Source organism: Leuciscus leuciscus (assembly GCF_965113295.1).
Source record: "Leuciscus leuciscus genome assembly, chromosome: 22".
NCBI lineage: Eukaryota > Metazoa > Chordata > Actinopteri > Cypriniformes > Leuciscidae > Leuciscus > Leuciscus leuciscus.
The window spans coordinates 29763699-29782060 of record NC_138746.1 but is presented as its reverse complement, the minus strand read 5'-3'; the positions used below and the strand labels follow the sequence as shown (position 1 = coordinate 29782060).

Below are 18362 nucleotides of genomic sequence, written 5' to 3'. Positions count from 1 at the left end.
TAGTCAGTCTACAGTACCAAGTCAATTCAAAACCTGAGTGCTAAATATATAAAGTTAAGTCAGCTGCCAAAAAACTGGTGTGTGCCTATAACAACAACAACAACAACAACTAGTAATCTCCAGAAAGATTGGCAAGCAAGTTAATAATTGGCAAGCAAGTAGGCTAGTTAATAAACTGTAAAATACAGATCATTATAACCTACTACATGCATCTGTGAATGCTCTATGTTTTAGATCCCTGTTTCTGTCATTTTTGTAAAATACAATATTTGTAATAACAAGAAGTTTTGCTAGAATTATTATAGTTTTTAATATATATATATATATATATATATGAAGAGTTCAGATGCAAAAGCCTTTAAGTGCCATCTGAAATTTTCTTCTAGAATGATCATTTTTATCAAGCTCGTATTTTTAAGTTCAGTAATTTCACTTAAATGGCAATGAAAATTACCTATTAATTGTCATTTAAGTGAAATTACTGAACTTAAAAATACGAGCTTGATAAAAATGATCAATCTAGAAGAAAATTTCAGATGGCACTTAAAGGCTTTTGCATCTGAACTCTTCATATATATATATATTTTACAGTGTCCTTATGTTAAATGTAGTTCTTAAAATGCAGTGTAACCTAATTTGAATATATAAGTGTAACTTATAATATAATTGTATCTTAATATTATTTATATATTTTTTTATGTTATCTAGTCAAATTTAGTTACGAAAATTTACGCCGATATTTTTATTATTATTATCTTATAAATTATATTGTACATAAAGAACATTATTTTTTTGTTCTCTTGATTTATTTCTTCTGATGCTTGAAACTAGTTTTGACTGTTTACTTTAATAAACTTTAATAATAATGTGAAAAACATATTTACTCTATTGCTTTCAATTGACTTTGTTCTTTACAATTTTATTATTAGCCGTTTACGTGATTAATAGTTAAACTATTTCAAGCAATATTTGTTTAAAAATTTAAATATTTAAAGGTTCTATACAAGCTTCATTTAATTAGTTAATATGTACTGTTTATAATCAAAGTTATATAGATTGGTTGGTTTATTATTTTTGCTGTGGTTTCCATTTGGGTATAAATTGTGAAGTTTACTGGTATTGTTTTTGATAACTGAAATGTTGGTATTATGACAACAACACTACACTTGACAAATTAACAGCAATGGCAAAATTTAGGCAAAGAAGAACGTAACTATGGGTGAATAACTGACTTGAATTGAACTGAATTGAAACAAACTTTGTTGTATTATTTTAATTTAATACTGTGAAGCTGCTTTGACACAATCTGTATTGTGAAAAGCGCTATACAAATAAACTTGACTTGACTTGAATAATCCCCTATTATACACACTTGCATGATATCTGAAGATCTGGATCTACCAACAGACCTGAGTCAGGGTGGACGGCATATTGAATTTTACACCGATGAAAACGAGGCTGTGAAAAATGTACAATGGCTTGCACTCTATAAAGATCGAATAACTTTCAAAACTCAAATTGTTTTATGGAGTTTTTGCCTAATGAACTTGAAAAATGTTTCTCAAGCTGAACAATTGCCATGCTGGTAGATAAAAGTACAATCCACTGAACACACTGTACTTCCAACCCTCACAGCCTCATTTTATTCCCGTTGGAAATCAAAAATGGCATTATCCTGACTAAGGTCTATGGCTGACTGGTCTGATCCCCAGTGCTGCATTATTCATGCACATGAGCATTTGCACATGCATGCACATAACACACTCTTGCTTTCTCTGTGCAGCACAAAGAAGAGTATCTACGCTCAATAATTCAGCAGGGAGAGACAGCTGGCCTCCCTCAATGCTATTCCATAACAGACTCTACTGCACATGTGCACACGCTAGACCTTGAGTGTGTGTGTGTGTGTGTGTGTGTGTGTGTGTGTGGTTGGGGGGTGGTATAAAGTGTGTGGGCGTCAGCAGAATGGAGTGGCAGAATCTTCTAGATCAATTCAGATTAATTCAAAGTCCTTTAGCACTGCCTTGATGTCCCAGGCAGGTCCTGTGCAAACTGGGGTGTGACGCATAGTGGTGTGTCAGTGTGCATATTTGTGTTTTCCTGTCTAGATTGGTCTGAACATGCTTTATGTGTGTGATCTAAACATTGAGCAATGGTCACCACCGCCCACTTTACAAATAACACAAAGTCTTAAAGGTGAAGCATGTCATTTGACAATGTGAAAATATCAGTTTAATATGCAGAGCATGTAAGTAAGCCATTGACTAATTGTGTAAATATTGTGGCGGTTGCTGGAGCGGTTTGCCATGCCGGCTTCTGGTTCAACCAGTGGACTGGGACTACCAGTTTGATCAAACAACGGCAGAGGAGGGGAGTGATTAGGAAAGTTGTTTGGAAACAGTCATTAGTAGTGTTCGCTAAAGCATGTGTACTCATGCTTGAGGTTAGACATTTGAATTTCCCTATGGTATAAAACTGGTGCAGAAGTGTTTGTGCTACAGACTTGAAAGATATCTTTAATTGTGTGGCTTAATGGGGAGAGGTGAGCTAATTCACTGATAAATGATTTTGTGGTGAAGTAAATACTACAGAAAAAAACAATGTAATTTACATTAAAAAGTTAGTTCAGGCAAGAATAAAAAAAAACCAAGTAAAAATCTATATTAGTACTCAATTCAAGCGTGTAGAAATGAAAGCGTAAATATCAACATAATAAAATTAATTAAAATTACTCAACTTTTCTGATACTGGTGCTCCCATCATGCACTGGGCCTTGAATAATTAATTAGGTTGATTTCTCACTGTTTTCCAGCTGTTTTTACACTGTTTCATCATTGCTTTTGTTGTTAGGATTAGTAACTTGCCATTTTGTGACATTTGGAGTTAATTTTCTACTCAAAATGACATATTCAAACACAAAAACGATCCATCAAATGTTACCGTCATTGTGTATTGTCTACCAAGTATTGTCGTTCACGTAACGCGTAACTTATGAAATGTAGATATTGTGTCTCACGCAATATCTATTATATTATTCACTTAGTTGTTTCTAAGTAAAGCATATACTTTAAAAGTGTGGTTTAATTCAATGTTATATTGTCTGAGTGAAATGTCTTGCAAAGGAAACTTCAACTATATAGATATTACTCAGCCTTTTACTAGCAAAGTTAAAATGACTTATTTTTTGTCACTTTCACTTAAAGGGATAGTTCACTTTGAAATAAATTTTTGGTATGTTTTAGCTTACCTCAAGGGCATCCAAGATGTAGGTGTCTTTTTTTCCGCAGTAGTTTCAATTTTGATATTTTTAGGTCAAACCGTTCTTGTCTGTCAGTCATATAATGCAGGTCTATGGTCATTATCTCAAAGAGCATGCACAGAGTCCAAATTAAAACAATTCCCCGTCGTCCAAATTAAACAATTCCCCATCGTAAGTACACATTGATGGCCTAAGACACGAAACGAGCGGTTTGTGTGAGAAAACTAACAGTATTTATATCGTTTTTACCTCTTATACGCAGCCATGTCCGAGTGATCTGATCTGACGTGTACGCAGACTGGTGCATAGATATATACACTAGATGTCGCCTTAAAGACATTCGTTCCAATGAACTGCCGTAGACAAGGCGACATCTAGTGTATATATCTATGCACCAGTCTGCGCACACGTCAGATCAGATCACTCGGACATGGCTGTGTATAAGAGGTAAAAACGATATAAATACTGTTCGTTTTCTCACACAAACCGCTCGTTTCGTGTCTTAGGCCATCAATGTGTACTTACGATGGGGAATTGTTTAATTTGGACGACGGGGAATTGTTTTAATTTGGACTCTGTGCTTGTGTTTTGAGACAGTGACCATCGACCTGCATTATATGACTGACAGACAAGAACGGTTTGACCTAAAAATATAAAAATTTAAACTACTGCGGAAAAAAAGACACCTAGATCTTGGATGCCCTTGAGGTAAGCTAAAACATAGCAAAAATTAATTTCAAAGTAAACTATCCCTTTAACTTAGTCAAGTAGAGTTTACTTAATTCCATATGTGAAATTTACTTTAAAAATATGCGTGTGAAATTTACTTAAAAAATATTCGTGCAAAAACTTGCCAAAGAAAAATTAAGTCATTTTTACTTATTGTTTTTCATGGTTTTCATCTGGCTGATGATAAACTGGCATTAAAATAGACATACACTGAGGGAGGGAGCTGAGCCAAATCTACATATCTGAATGTAATAAAGGGCTTTTTTTGATTCAGCCTAGTAACCACCCAGAACACCCTAGAAACTACCAATATAGAAACATCCTGGCAACACCACTAACAGATTCTTTAAATCATTTAGTAATTTTTTTTCAAATCAGTTCGGTGCCACAATCACCACAGAACAAACAGCTGCAAGCATTTGCAAGCATGGCAAATAACTACACTGTCCAAAAAGTACGCCTAGTTTTAGATTTCAAAAACATGCCACTGTATACTAAAGAAAAACTTTAAAACTTAAACTGTTGAAAACGGGTGTCCATGTGGTGATGTTTATGTCGATTTAATTTTTTAAATATTTTTTATTGAGCAAGGATGCATTAAATTGATCAAAATGTGACAGTAAAGACTTTGCATTGTCACAAAGCAAATTATATTTCAAATATTCTTTTATTAAACTTTCCATCCATTAAAAAAATCCCCCCAAAATTATGATTTTTACAAAAATATTAAGCAGCAGAGTTTTCAACATACACTAGATATAATGTTTCTTGAGCAGCAAATCAGCATATTAAAATCATTTCTGAAGGATCATGTGTCACTGAAAACTAATGTAATGATGCTGAAAATTCAGCTTTGCCATCACAGGAATAAATTACATTAAAATAAATATTGAAATAGAAAACTGTTATTTTAAACCATAACAATATTTCGCGATATTACTGTTTTACTGTTGTATGTTTGATCAAATAAATGCAGCCTCGATGTAACAGAAAACACCCCAAATGCTACAATGTGGCCATAAGATATGTGATCCAGCGTAATGTTCGCTCCAGTAGCACAAACACTATTAGCCTCTCAACTCAGCTCTCCTGGAAAATGCACTGTCAATAACTTCACTCCTCCTTTGCTGTAGTCATACTATTCAAATCCCTCTTTTCTGCTGAGCTAATGCTCTTCTGCTCGTCTGGCTGGGGTTTATTACCCATCCAATGATTTTTAATGAAATGTAGAGGCTTTTAATGCATTGTTTGGCCAGAGCTCCACATCTGGGAACTTATGCTGATTTTCTCTCTGACAACTCAAGGAGAAGAAGGAGAGAGAGAGAGAGAGAGAGAGAGAGAGCGAGAGAGACCGAGAAGGATGGATTAGGAGGTCTAGTGAAATTTTCAGTAGACCCGCTACAGAGGCTAAATCACGCATACACACACACACACGCAGTCCCATGCAGCTTGGCACTCGCCCCATACCTGCCAGAAGTCCTGCAGAGAGGGAGGGGCGCACGGAAAGGGAGGGGATGGAGAAGTAAAAAGATGGCAGAGAAGAGAATGATGGGGTTTATTGGTTAGATGGACACAGGAAGAGCCGGAAGAGCACAAATTAATAACAGTCACCACAAACGCAACAAAACTATCATATACTTAAATAAAAACAAAACAAATGTAGGACATCTTGATGCCTGGAGGAACAATGATTTCATGTGTTAAAAGAGATTGATCACAGATATACAGTTAAATGTTCATACAGATAAATACATATCAGTGTTGGGGAGTAATTAGATACAAGTAGTGATGCTACTCTGGTTGGGAACCAAGAGCCACTTAATGCAAAAGTCTGATAAATCTAGTCTCGAACTCATGAGTTATTGGTTTGAATTGGTGTAATGATTCACTCACTGAATCAAAAAGAGCAGATATTTTAAAATGAACCACAAGTCTTTCATTTCATCACACCAACTCAAAATAATCTGATATTGTGAATCCGAACCAGAATCATGAAACTCATTATGATTCTCATTTCTGTACACTACTACTGTAAGTTAGTAGTGTGACAGTAGTTAACAAGCAATGTTTTCAACAATTAGTAGGGTTTTTATGCCAAATTCATACATCGCTACATGCTAAGTGACATTTTTATACGATAAATGTATACATTTCTTGACAGATATATCATATAGATAAGAGCAGCTTGGATTGTAGTTGTAGCTGTAACTGTAGTGGCAACAATTACTTTAGGTAGTAGTTGTACATGTAACGTGATAAACTACAGTTTCAAAGTATCTTCCCCAACACTGATGTCATATTGTTGGAAAACATATATAGTGTTTGCAAAACACCTGTGCGCATTAAAAGTGGGCTGAGTGGAACACACACATTCTCTCTCACACACACACACGCAACCCGTTTTAGATGTGAAAGTCACACTTGCAAAGCACCAGCTGCGATGTCCTGCAAATTACTGTTGATGTATGACGAACAAGAAGGTTAAAAGTGCTGGTGTGTTCACACATTTGCAGAGAGCAAAACAATTACACAAGAGTGTTTATTAGCATAGTGCACCCATGCGTTAACTGCAGAAAATACCGTTTCTGGAATTTCGTTATTGCCATCCTGGATTTAGTGGCATTGGCGACATGAGGAAGTGTGTAAGAAGAAGAGAGGGAGAGGGATCCAGCAGTCCTGCCGTGAGCCCGTATGGAGCAAACCAGGCACGAGATTTGACAGAAATATGGAAATGAAAAATAATAAGACAATGTCCACATCCCTCAGGCTGCACACTGGCCGACAATCCCCAGAAAAACAATTCGAGAACGAAAAAGAGATAGAGGGAAATGGAAATGGAAAGTGGGCATATTTCACACAATGTGGAAATCGAATTTAGCTGGTAAATAACACACAAAAAAAGCTATAGATCTAAGACATGTTAACGTATGTATCTTTACAGACTGAGGTACAACGCGCAGGATTTTAGCATGGTTCGCATAAACTGCTATAGTTACTACAATTATTGTTACTACCATAAAACTGTAATTACTTATGTGATCTCTTTCAGACAATACAAGCTCACACAATCTTTTTGTATGGAGTGGTAGCCACAGTATTGTGCTAATAATAATGTCACAGTTTTAAGGTGGAAAAGGATCAACCAATGACGTGGGTTTGGGGGTGGGACTATCAACAGTATTTTCTTGGGAGACCCATTTAAAACGGGTTTTATTTTTCCAATTCCATTTGAATGGCAGAAATTAGACTCACTCAAATCATTGTATTCTTGAGCAACTGACCAAGAGCTACTTCCTTCACTTTATCAGCTGTGCAGGAAAATTAAACAAAAACAAAGCTGATCTTGCGTAATACAGAGCAACTGTGCGTGTTTCAGTGTACTGAACCGCTATGCATCTTGCATGTACAGATGATACTAAAAAAAACCTGGCGCGGTTAGCTGTGAGGTTTCATTGCGAAACTGAAGAGTGATTTATCACCATCTGACTTGAGAATGATTCACCAATTCAATACTACTAATGTCGAAAACAAATATGCCTAGATAAAGTGTGCGTGTGAACAGCACAACAGTACACACAGACATTAGGTGACCCAACCCAGTCCAGAGATCAGCCAGTTCAAGGTGCACCAGTACCGTAACAGCTGCTCTCTGACTGGGTCATTTGACAAATGTTCCCTCTTAATGACTATGGAGACAGGAGACTGTTTCCTGTACAAGGTAAATGGGACCTGAAACCACAAACAACCCTGAAGAAAACAGAGCCAACCATCTGCTGAAGATGGCTGACTTGTTGTACCGTTGGTGGTTAGTTCACCCAAGTAATAATAGTTCACCCAAGTATGACATTTTGGCATCATTTACTTTCTTCCATCAAACAAGTCTGGATCTGAGGGTTTCTGATCTTCTGTTTTCCATATAATCAAAATGAGTGGTGATTTACACAGCTAAGCTCCAAAAAGCACAAAAAACACCATACAAAGTTCACGCGCTAAGACTTCTGAAGCCATACAATAGTTCAACAGTTTGACCAAAATTTAAGTCACTGACACTGATTAAAATTTTTGGGAGAACTATTTCTTTAAATAGCCTAGTTGGGACAAACAGGCTTCAACTGAACCTTTTTATGGCGAATAGCAAGGCTATGCTGGTTAGGGTTAGGGTTGGGTAGTTTAGTGATTCCGATTCCAATTCTGCTTCTGCTTATCGATTCTGCTTCTTAACGATTCCCAGTTTCAATTCCAATATTGATAAAAAAAAGTCAAACATTTAGATATCAAACATATTTATCTCCATCTTTTTGCAAAGCATTCTGTTGCAGCTGAATACCATGAACAAAAATCAGCAGCCTAAAGAACAACTAAAACTAGACTAATCTACTTTATATATTAATCCTTATTAAAGTTAGATAAGTTATTCAGTCAAGATCAGTGAGTGATTTTCTTTGTCTTTTGTTCTTCGATTAACAGTAACTACACAGACAGCAGCAGGTTTATTAGGCTGCTGTCACTTTAAGACAATGCATGGATCCAATATACTGATATACATGTGTTTTCTCTTTCTCAACTGTTTATGTTCACTTAAGATATTTGACAAAGTTTTCAAGAATCTTCTTGAAAACTTTGTCAAATATCTTAAGTGAACAAACCTCAATTCAGTATTCATGCACTATATGAGAGACAGATTTTTGTGTACGCCCACTGGATGTGCCCACAGAAAATAGCGCGCGAGTGCCAAATTGAGTTCTCTTTTGTGTCTTCTTGCACTTGAATGGTTTAAAATTAAATTAAAATGTGCACACTAGAATCGATAAGCAGAATCGAAATGCAAATTTTATAATAAGCATTCGATTCCAGAATCGGAATCGATTTTCGATTCCCAATCCTAATGCCGGACCAGCACTAAACAACATAAACCAGCCAGTCTAAAGGCGGCCGCACACCGGACGCGCAGCTCAGCGCCGCGCCGCGCCACGTCTAGGACAACTGTCACCTGAAAATCCGATTACATCAGCAATTTTCTGATTTCTGTAAATAAATATAAAACTAAATGTATATTGCAGCACATGGTGAAGTCCGTATATACATTAACTACGATTTGAGACACATAAATGTAAATTTAATATAAAACTATGTAAATGGCGCTCTGTGGCGCAGCAGGATTTTGAACACGGTCCTGAGCCGCCGCGGACAGACGCCGAAAGGCGCCGCCGGTGTGTGTACTCTCATAGAGAATAATGTGTTCGAATTTAAAAGACGTGGCGCTGCGCGGCGCGCCGCCGAGCTGCGCGTCCGGTGTGCGACCCCCTTAAGGGTAAGTTTACACGACAACGATGTACTAAAAACGGAAAAGTACAGACGACAATGCTGTCAAAACGATCCCTGTTCACACGGATTTGTACTTTTTTAAGAAACACTATGCGCCTTTAGACTGAACATGTAATATGCATGTGCGTCACGTTACTGTTTTCACAAATTTGTGTTTTTGTAGTTTACACAGCAACGATAACTAGCGTTTTTAAAAACTTGAACTTTGAAACCCATTTTCAAAATTTCGCTTTTTTAGGCGCCCGAAATGCCGTTGTCGTTTAAATTAGTCTTTAGTCTAATTGCATGATTTGTATAATCTTAGAACTGTACATTTCTGAAATATGGACATTACTTGGACACAGTCACCTCTGATAACAGATCATTTTAAATTGTAATGTAGTAAAGTTGTAGTAAAGTTGTTTTTGATACGATACGTATTGTGAAAAGCGCTATACAAATAAATGTGAATTGACTGAACTTGACCATTTATTTTATTTTAAATTGAGTACATTATTTATAATATTGGAAATGACATTTGTTATCAACCATCTCTAAAATTAATAATTGGTTTTGACCAAAATGACTATATCTGTGCCTTTCTAGTACTAACAAAAGAACTAAACAGAGAGCCCAAGCATCTGAGGCAAGGATAGACATGTATAAGACAGACAGAGGTGTGTTTAAAGAGGTTAGTCTAGAGACATTAAAAACAACGAGATCAGTCTTTTGTAAATTACAAAAAAAAACATGACAAAATAATGACAACAAATGTCCCTGATGACAATGTACAACTTTTCATGCAGATTTGTTCAAGTGTGCAATGAGGTTTTTAGATTGTACAAGAGAGAATGTTTTAAAGCATGCTCACGATTGAGCTGTAGATGAGTTTCTGTGGAGAGAGAGTGAAAGATTTTTATGAAGAGTGAATGAGAACAAACGTCTCCATCCTGCGTCATCCTGTCGAGCTGCACAATGGCAAAGTAACTATTCGGTTCCCACTCACTCGCCCACATATGCACACGCACACAGATCTCGCTGCTTACCTTTCCATCATAGCGTTTCACCACAAACTGATCCAGACCAAGGTCTAAGAGAGACAGAGACAGAGAGAGAGAAACAATCAAACACGGTGGCTCTGCTCCAAAACATAGCAAATATTGGAGAAAATAGCCAATTTTAATCACACTGAACAAAATTTTTCATACTGAATGAATAAGTAAACTTCCGATCAAAGTATTTTTAAATGTTTTATAAGTCTCGTATGCTCACCAAGGATGCATTTATTTGATCAAATGTTGTAAAAACAGGAAGATTTAAAATAACAGTTCTGAATATATTTTTTTATATAAAATGTAATTTATTCATGTGATGCAAAGCTGAATTTTCAAAATCATTCCTCCAGTCACATGATCCTTCAGAAATCATTATGCAGATTTTCTGCTCAAGAAACATTTCTTATAACTATCAATGTTGAAAACATATGATTTGTGGAAATGCATTAAATTTGATCAAAAGTGACATTAAAGACATAACGTTACAAAATATTTTTATTTCAAATAAATGTTGTTAATTGGGATTTCTATTCAACAAAGAATACTGAAAAGAAAAAAAGATCATGGTATTTTAAAAATAATATTAAGCAGCACAACCGTTTTCAAAACTGATAATAAAAAAAAAAATTATTGAGCACCAATTGATGGATGATTTTTGAGTTTGTCCCAATACACTCAGGGATCATTTTCTCTTTAAAAGATAAATGTGACGGTGCTTTAGAATGTGGTCAAAATACATGATCATGTCGTCTACCTTTTAGAACGGCTTTCGCTGTGAGAAATGCTGACTAAATAGAATTAATAAATAGAATAAAGAGATTTTTTATCACACTTAAACAAGCCTATTTGTATAAGCATCTTTGACTCCCAGTAGTCATTTACATTTATAGATGTCACTACAGGAACTGGGCGATTACTGACGTGTACGAATGATTAATATAAGCTATTAAGGCTCATTTCCATGTTCCAGAAGTTTCAAATAAATGTCATAGTCGTTCAGCACCGAATCATTTCTCCATTAATCTAGTGTAACTGAATGCAGTACAGAGCCGAATGTGACAGAGTCTGCTGATCTAGGGTCAGCTTCATGAGCCAAGACTTCATCCATTGTACAATCCATTAAAGGAGCTTTCGGGGTCAATACAAGCTAAGATCGAATAACACTGAAAATAATTGACTCTTGTAAAAGATTGTGTTTAAAGTAATGCATTTACAATGGAAGTCTATGGAATGGAAGAAGTCTCATGCACTCATTTGATCAAAAATACAGTAAAAACAGTAATATTGTGAAATATTATTACAATTTAAAATAACTGATTTTCCATATTAATAAAATGTAATTTATTCCTGTGATGCAAAGCTGAATTTTTCAGCATCATTACTCCAGTCTTCAGTGTCACATGATCCTTCAGAAATCATTCTAATATGCTAATAATAACATTTCTTGTTATTATCCATGCTGAAACAGTTGTGCTGCCTGATATTTTTGTGGAAAGCGTGATACATTTTATTCAGGATTCTTTGATGCATAAAAAGTTCAATATATCAGCATTTATTTGAAACAGATTTTTTTTTACATTATAAGCGTCTTTACTGTCAACTTTGATAAATTTAATGTGTCCTTGGTGAATAAAAATAAATAAAATAAAAATAAAATAAAAATAAAGATTTGTACCAACTCTAAACTTTTGCATGGAAGTGTACATTATATTTATATTTTTATATTTTTATATAAACATGGCAGATATCTAAATCATTATGACTAATCATATCTTTTGGTTTCTTTCTATCAAATTCCAAAGATTAAACAGCACCTTTAAACATACCTTTTATTTAGTATTTAATAATATTAAATTAGAAAAATTATATTGCGATATATTTTGTTACCTTCATATAAAATTGCTCACACCAAAAACTGCGTTAATTACACATGAAAATGATAAAGAGACGTGAAATGTGAAAATACAGATCGGGACACGTCCATAGACAAGTCAAGAGTTTTAGTTATGAAGGGGTGTTTTTTTTTTTTTTAATCAATGTCATGAAATTAAATACATTTTTGTCTTTTTGTTTTTAAATAAACCTTTGACTCAAACTATTCATTTATATTTGTATTGATCATACCTCCAGCACTAGATGTTCAACCCTAGTTAGTCAAGTTAGTCAAACATTTGAGTGACAGGTGAGTGACAGGTGAGGTCACGGCAGAGATTTCGATTGAAAAACCGGGCCTAACTCCTGTTTAAAGCCTGGATGGCCTTTGAGCCGAGCGTATCTCTCTAATTCTGCTGCTGAAACAGGATGAATTATGGAACAGCTTTCCTCGCAGCCAGATGAATAATGAATTTTATGTTCACTTCCACGCTCCCTCTCTTCACAACCACTCTTCTCTCCCTAAAGAAAAGCCCAACTCTTTAAACTAACTTAAATGACATCCCACACTGCTCTGGCATGCCGTGGGTCTGTGAAAAGAGAAAGAAACATATTTTACAGCGAGAGACTTTCTGAATGACTGCTGGTTGCAGGTATATTTCACACTAGATAAATGTCAGCTAACAGAATCTCAACGCAAACACTCTTTAGTCAAACAGTCAGCATTTCTCGGTCTGGATGTCAGACGGTCTCGGTTATAAATATATCAAACCTTCGTGTTTATCACAAATGACAAAAGGGCTCAGTGAAAATGGAGACTTTATCATAATGGGTGCCACACATAATTCAAGACCTCTTCCAGCAAACAATTACTTATTCACTATGTTTACATGCAGGAGCCTTCTTAGTGAGTCAGGAAAACAATGAGGGGAAAAAAAGAAAACACTTTGTCTGGACCCAATGAGGCACTAAACTAATAAAGCTGGTGAAACTGTTCTTTGTAATTACGGTCACAGGGCATTTGGCTAAGAGGAGAACGGAGGAAGCGTTTCGTACTAATTTGTGGCGTTTCCCACTCTATAAGGAAACTGAAGACAGGAGTAATGGCGGCTGAAAATTCAGCTTTGCCATCACAGATAAACGACATAGATTACATTAGAAAAAATATTAAAATCAAATAAACGCAGCCTTGGTGAGCATGAGATAATCCTTTAAACAACATTAAAAAATCTTAATTATTCCAAACTTTTAACCTGTGGTGTATATGTCATTTAATGTACTGTTCCAGTACTCCTGAGTCTAGAGCAATGTCAAGGTCACAGGTTCGATTCCCAAGGAATATGGGTGTGAACATAAACTCTTGAAATAAATAAAAGTCACTTTGGATAAAAGCATCTGCCTAATGCATAAACGTAAATGTAAGAAGAAAATATAATAATAGGGGTGGGCGGTGTGGTGGTATACAAGGGGCAATGGGTGATGTAGAGACTTTGTAATATAATTTACTATGTATTGCACAGCAGGCAGGACTGTGTTATTTACACTTGAGAATGATGAAGGGACATGAAGTGATGTAAAAATATAGATTGGGACACGTCCATGAATAAGTCAAGAGTTTTTAGTTATTAAGTGGTGTTTTGAAATTAAATACATGTTTGTTTGTTTGTTTGTTTGTTTCTTTTTTTTAAATAAACCTTTGACTCAAATTATTATAATATAATTTGTAATGACAAATTTCACATTAAATTAGAAAAATAGTGGTCTCAGACATTTGGAACGCTCTACAGACTTCAATTAATGTGTAGTAATGTGTGTGTATATGGCTATTTTACAATGGCTTCAAACATGCCTCAACCAGTCAGAAGCCTCAGAATTTAATCTGTTTTATAATATTTGTTTTCATTTTTGCTTGGTTTTTAACTCAGAAGTTATATCATTTGAAGGAGGCGGGAGAAACCATGATCTCTGATATTTTGAGTTTGACTGCAGTACCTGTTTCGTCCACTATACATACCACATCATTCTTACATACTGCACCTTTAACATTAGATAACTACTTTAGTTAACATGAACTAAGAATGAGCAATACTTCTACAGCATTTAATCTTAGTTAATGTTCATTTTAAAATCAAATGTTGTATTTGTTAACATTAGTTGATGCACTGTGAACTAACATGAACAAACAATGAGCAGCTAGACTTTAACTAACAAAGATTAATAAACACTGTTACAAATGTATTGCTCATTGTTATTTCATGTTAGTTAATGCATTAACTAATGTTAACTAATGAGACCTTATTGTAAAGTGTTACCAAAATATTAAAGAACCTTCCATTAGTAATCTGTTTAATTAATTGTATTATATAAAAAGATGGTTATTTATAATTGCCCAGCTAAAATGACTATACTGTGATATATACTGTTACTGTGATAAATTAATGATAGTCTATGGGTGAAATTTTTATCATACCACCCACCATCATGCTGGTAGAGCAATGCTTATAATAAAAGGAAAATAAATAAGGAGCTGGACAAGAAGAGAGCAGGAGAAAGCGATTAAAAGCTGTGGAGGTGTGTGTCATGCGTCTCAGAGGACTGCTGAGGTGGGCTGTATGGACACAGAGCTGGTCACTGCCATCATTTAGAGTCCAACAAAAGAGGATAAAGAGAAAGACTCAGCCACGCTTACAAGTGAACAGTGAATACTGTACTTTCATTTAGTGATTGCAGTCAAATTTGTGCTTAAAGTGCAAATTTACTATCCACTTTGCTTTAATAGTGGCCATTTTTCTTAGCATGGTCTTACTGACACAGCCCTGTGATTAAAGCGCATCTGAATGTATTACATTACAGAAGCGCCCAAGCTGTCAGACCGTGGCACAGAGCGAAGTGCACTTCTTTTGCACAAGTTTCGTCAGGGTTATGTCCTCTACTGTCTTGTACATAAGTGCTAAAAAGCCTTATATATATGTGTGTGTGTGTGTGTGCGTGTGTGTGTGTTTTGTTATTTGAAGAACCTATAGGCGGGTCCACAACGCGCGTACACTCTTAAACACACAGGGACGCACAGCAGCCCACAAACATGCCAAATATTTAAAATAAAAGGATTACAATGTAAAAGTTTATTATTGTGTACATAAAGATATGGTGGAATCCGGCTTGTCCCGAAGATGGTCTGCTTGCTCGCTTTAACCTCGCACACAAGCAGTTCCGTTTGCGCTCTGGAGAAGCGTTCAGTCTTTCCGCTTGCAAATTCCATCATGTAAATAGTAGGGCTGTCAACTTTAGTCGTTAAGTCGACTAATCGGTCGATGCCGTCTTGGTCGACTGACATTCTCATTGGTCGACCAGTTGCATAATTTTTTATTTTTTTTTCCAATAAAGAAATTTTCATTGATTTACTCCTTGATATTTATTCCTTTATAAGCAGTTATATATTACTGTATTCTAAATATAATTAGCCTATGTTTTATCCCCAACTTTAAATGCTTAATTTAGGCTATTTTGTAACAGCGCCACAGTTTAGCGCACCACGTAGAACACTCGGGAACCGCACCTGTGGCTGGCTGCACTGCTGCTTCGCGCTCAGTAAGGAATATAGGTAGTTTTGCTGTATTCATTCAGTTAGAACGCTACTTGTTTTGGCTTTAGTCGACAAAATGTCCAAGAAATCTAAATCTTTTGTCTGGCTGCATTTTACAAAAAAAAGACGACAAGACTGTGGAGTGCAAGCTATGCGGCCTAAAGCTAACTTACCATAGCTCAACGACCAATATGACCTATCACCTAAAAGCGGTAAGCGAGATATACATGACGCGTTTGAAAATAGGCTAAATAATGTAACAAAACGAAAATAAACCTATAGGCCTTCCTACTATACAGTCTATTATTATTAGGATTGTTTTTTAGGCTATTTGGGTTTTTTGTGTGTTTGTTTTGAAACGTCTAGATCGGCTGGACAAAAGTTAACCCATAGCTTTGAAAGTAAAGAAGAATATACAGCCTGTATAAACGAGAGCTTTTGTTAGGATTTTCATTTTATTTGGCAGTTTTAGCAGTTATATTTTTTGTAGCGTGTGGTGTGGTCAGGTGCGCGATTGTGACTGTCACTATAGACCTAGGACAGAGCTCCTCACTTTGCAGTTAAAAAAATCACTTAATTTTCAAAGAATTGTATTATTATATTAGTTTTATGTATTATTGAAGTTTTTCATTGTTGTTTTATAAATGCTCTATGACAATTGTTTAATAAATGTTCAATCAAAATGCAAAACATCGCGTCTTTTTTTTCTTCTTTTTTTTTTTGTCGACTGATCGTTGCGCAGGACAGGACTTTGGTCGACTAAGCATTTCTTTGGTTGACTACAGCCCTAGTAAATAGCGAATCCGCCATGGCGTGAGCGCAACTGGCTTTTAAAGGGAATGGGAGATGAGACTGTTTTTTTTTGTTGCATGTTACACCCAAAATACACCCATTACTCATTAAGAGAATAGAGACAACCCTTTTAGACCATGTCCCAGGTGCGCAGACCGTTTTTCCCGTCGTTAAACTAGCAAAAGTGGATTCGGACATGGCCTAAGTGAACTTGAGTCGTGCGCTTTAGACCATGAGCTTAGATCGTTAATATAGGGCCCATTGTATGTATGTTTCTGTTCCTCACCCAAAACTATAATGTGACTTCAAAACACTTTTTGAGCAGATATGGTCGCTACAAATGGTTATTTATTGTATGAAGAATCTTCCTCTGTGATCCACAGAAGAAAAAAAATGCAGCATGCAGGTTTGGAACAACATGAGCTTGCGTACATTTTTTTTTTTTGATAAACCCTAAATAGGCAGTGATTTGTTGACAAGAATGCTGTTCCAGGACCAATAAAGCATGTTGTAACAGGAGCATTTCCAACTTGTGTAAATCACATTACAAGCATTTTCAGACCTGTAGATCGTTTGCTTTGTTCTGAAACTGGGATTAAAATAGTTACAATTTCTTCTTGGTGTGGACTTGCTTTCACAAGGCAACATTTCTAAACGGACCAAAATTAGTTAAAGTCCCCCTGTAGTCAATAATTTTATCCCTTAAAACTCATCTTTGATCACCAAAATGACATCTTAATAAAAAATTATTCATGCTTTAAAATAGCTTGAATTTAAAGGACAACTCCATTGAAAAATGAATTTGTAGGGACCCTCATTATGCTACCGTGTTAGTGTGAGGCTATTTTGAGCCTTGTTAGTGGTATTAACTTGCGATTTGTTTTTACTAACACTCTGCCCCATATACTAGTGTTACGAGCTAATCTGTTTTTATAAATAAAACTCTTTACATTCGATTATCATGAAAACGCACCCCAGGGAACGATCGACTCGGTAACCATGTGTTAATTACCCCAAGGTTCATTTTTCACTGGAGTTGTCCTTTAACTCTACACCCTTGCTTAATTTAGTATACCCGATTCTATGAATTTGCAAATTAGCCCCGCCTCCAGTCACTCGCACCCGCTCAGAGATCCACTCGTTGACGATCGATCACACATTGACCTGATTGGTCAACAAGGTAGTAAACACCAGCGATTTCAAACCGGGTTTTTGAGACTTTGGTTCACTGCAGATTTAAGGAGAAAATACTCTGCAATTGTTTTGACTTTGACGTTGAGTCAGTCACAGGCGATCCACACTACAATCCAAAAGAGGGCAAAAGAGAACACTGTTAGCTACCAGTAAAAAGCGCAGAAGAAGAAGAGATGATCGATCGATATGTTTACATCTCTCAACCAGTGTATCAACTGCAGAAAGATATCAATAAAACAGCTTAATTCATTCTTCATTCATTTAGTGTAGAGTCGACAGCAGGTTAGTTCGCTAAAGGAATTAACTCTAGAGAGAAACATTTCGTAAATGCACTACATTAGCTATATTACATTATATTAACCCACTCATTATATTTACTTTAAATATTTAAAGGGGGGGTTGTTGAAAGCTTGAATCTGATTGGTTGACAAACGTTCTAAGGTGTACAAATATTTTCAGGGAAACGCACAGCTAAAGTAGTTCCAGGCCGGTCTTGACCACATTACAGAGCCATATCACTTTGCGTAGTTAACTGTAATAACTGAAAAAAAGGATACAATTCATAACAAGAAAT

The 18362-nt window shown here is 35.8% G+C and overlaps 1 protein-coding gene across 3 annotated transcripts in view; it reads right to left on the bottom strand.

The window, feature by feature from the left end:
- Positions 1 to 18362, bottom strand: part of micu1 (mitochondrial calcium uptake 1) — a 94577-nt gene that overhangs the window by 28528 nt on the left and 47687 nt on the right. The window contains exons 5-6 of one of the 3 annotated variants that reach the window (XM_082154502.1): positions 10339 to 10382; positions 10164 to 10184 (exon numbers count right to left, since the gene is read on the bottom strand). In XM_082154502.1, the coding sequence (XP_082010628.1) occupies positions 10164 to 10184; positions 10339 to 10382 (65 nt within the window). Of the gene's footprint in view, positions 1 to 10163; positions 10185 to 10320; positions 10383 to 18362 lie in introns of all 3 variants that reach the window. The other 2 variants (XM_082154503.1, XM_082154504.1) reach the window with 2 other exon arrangements.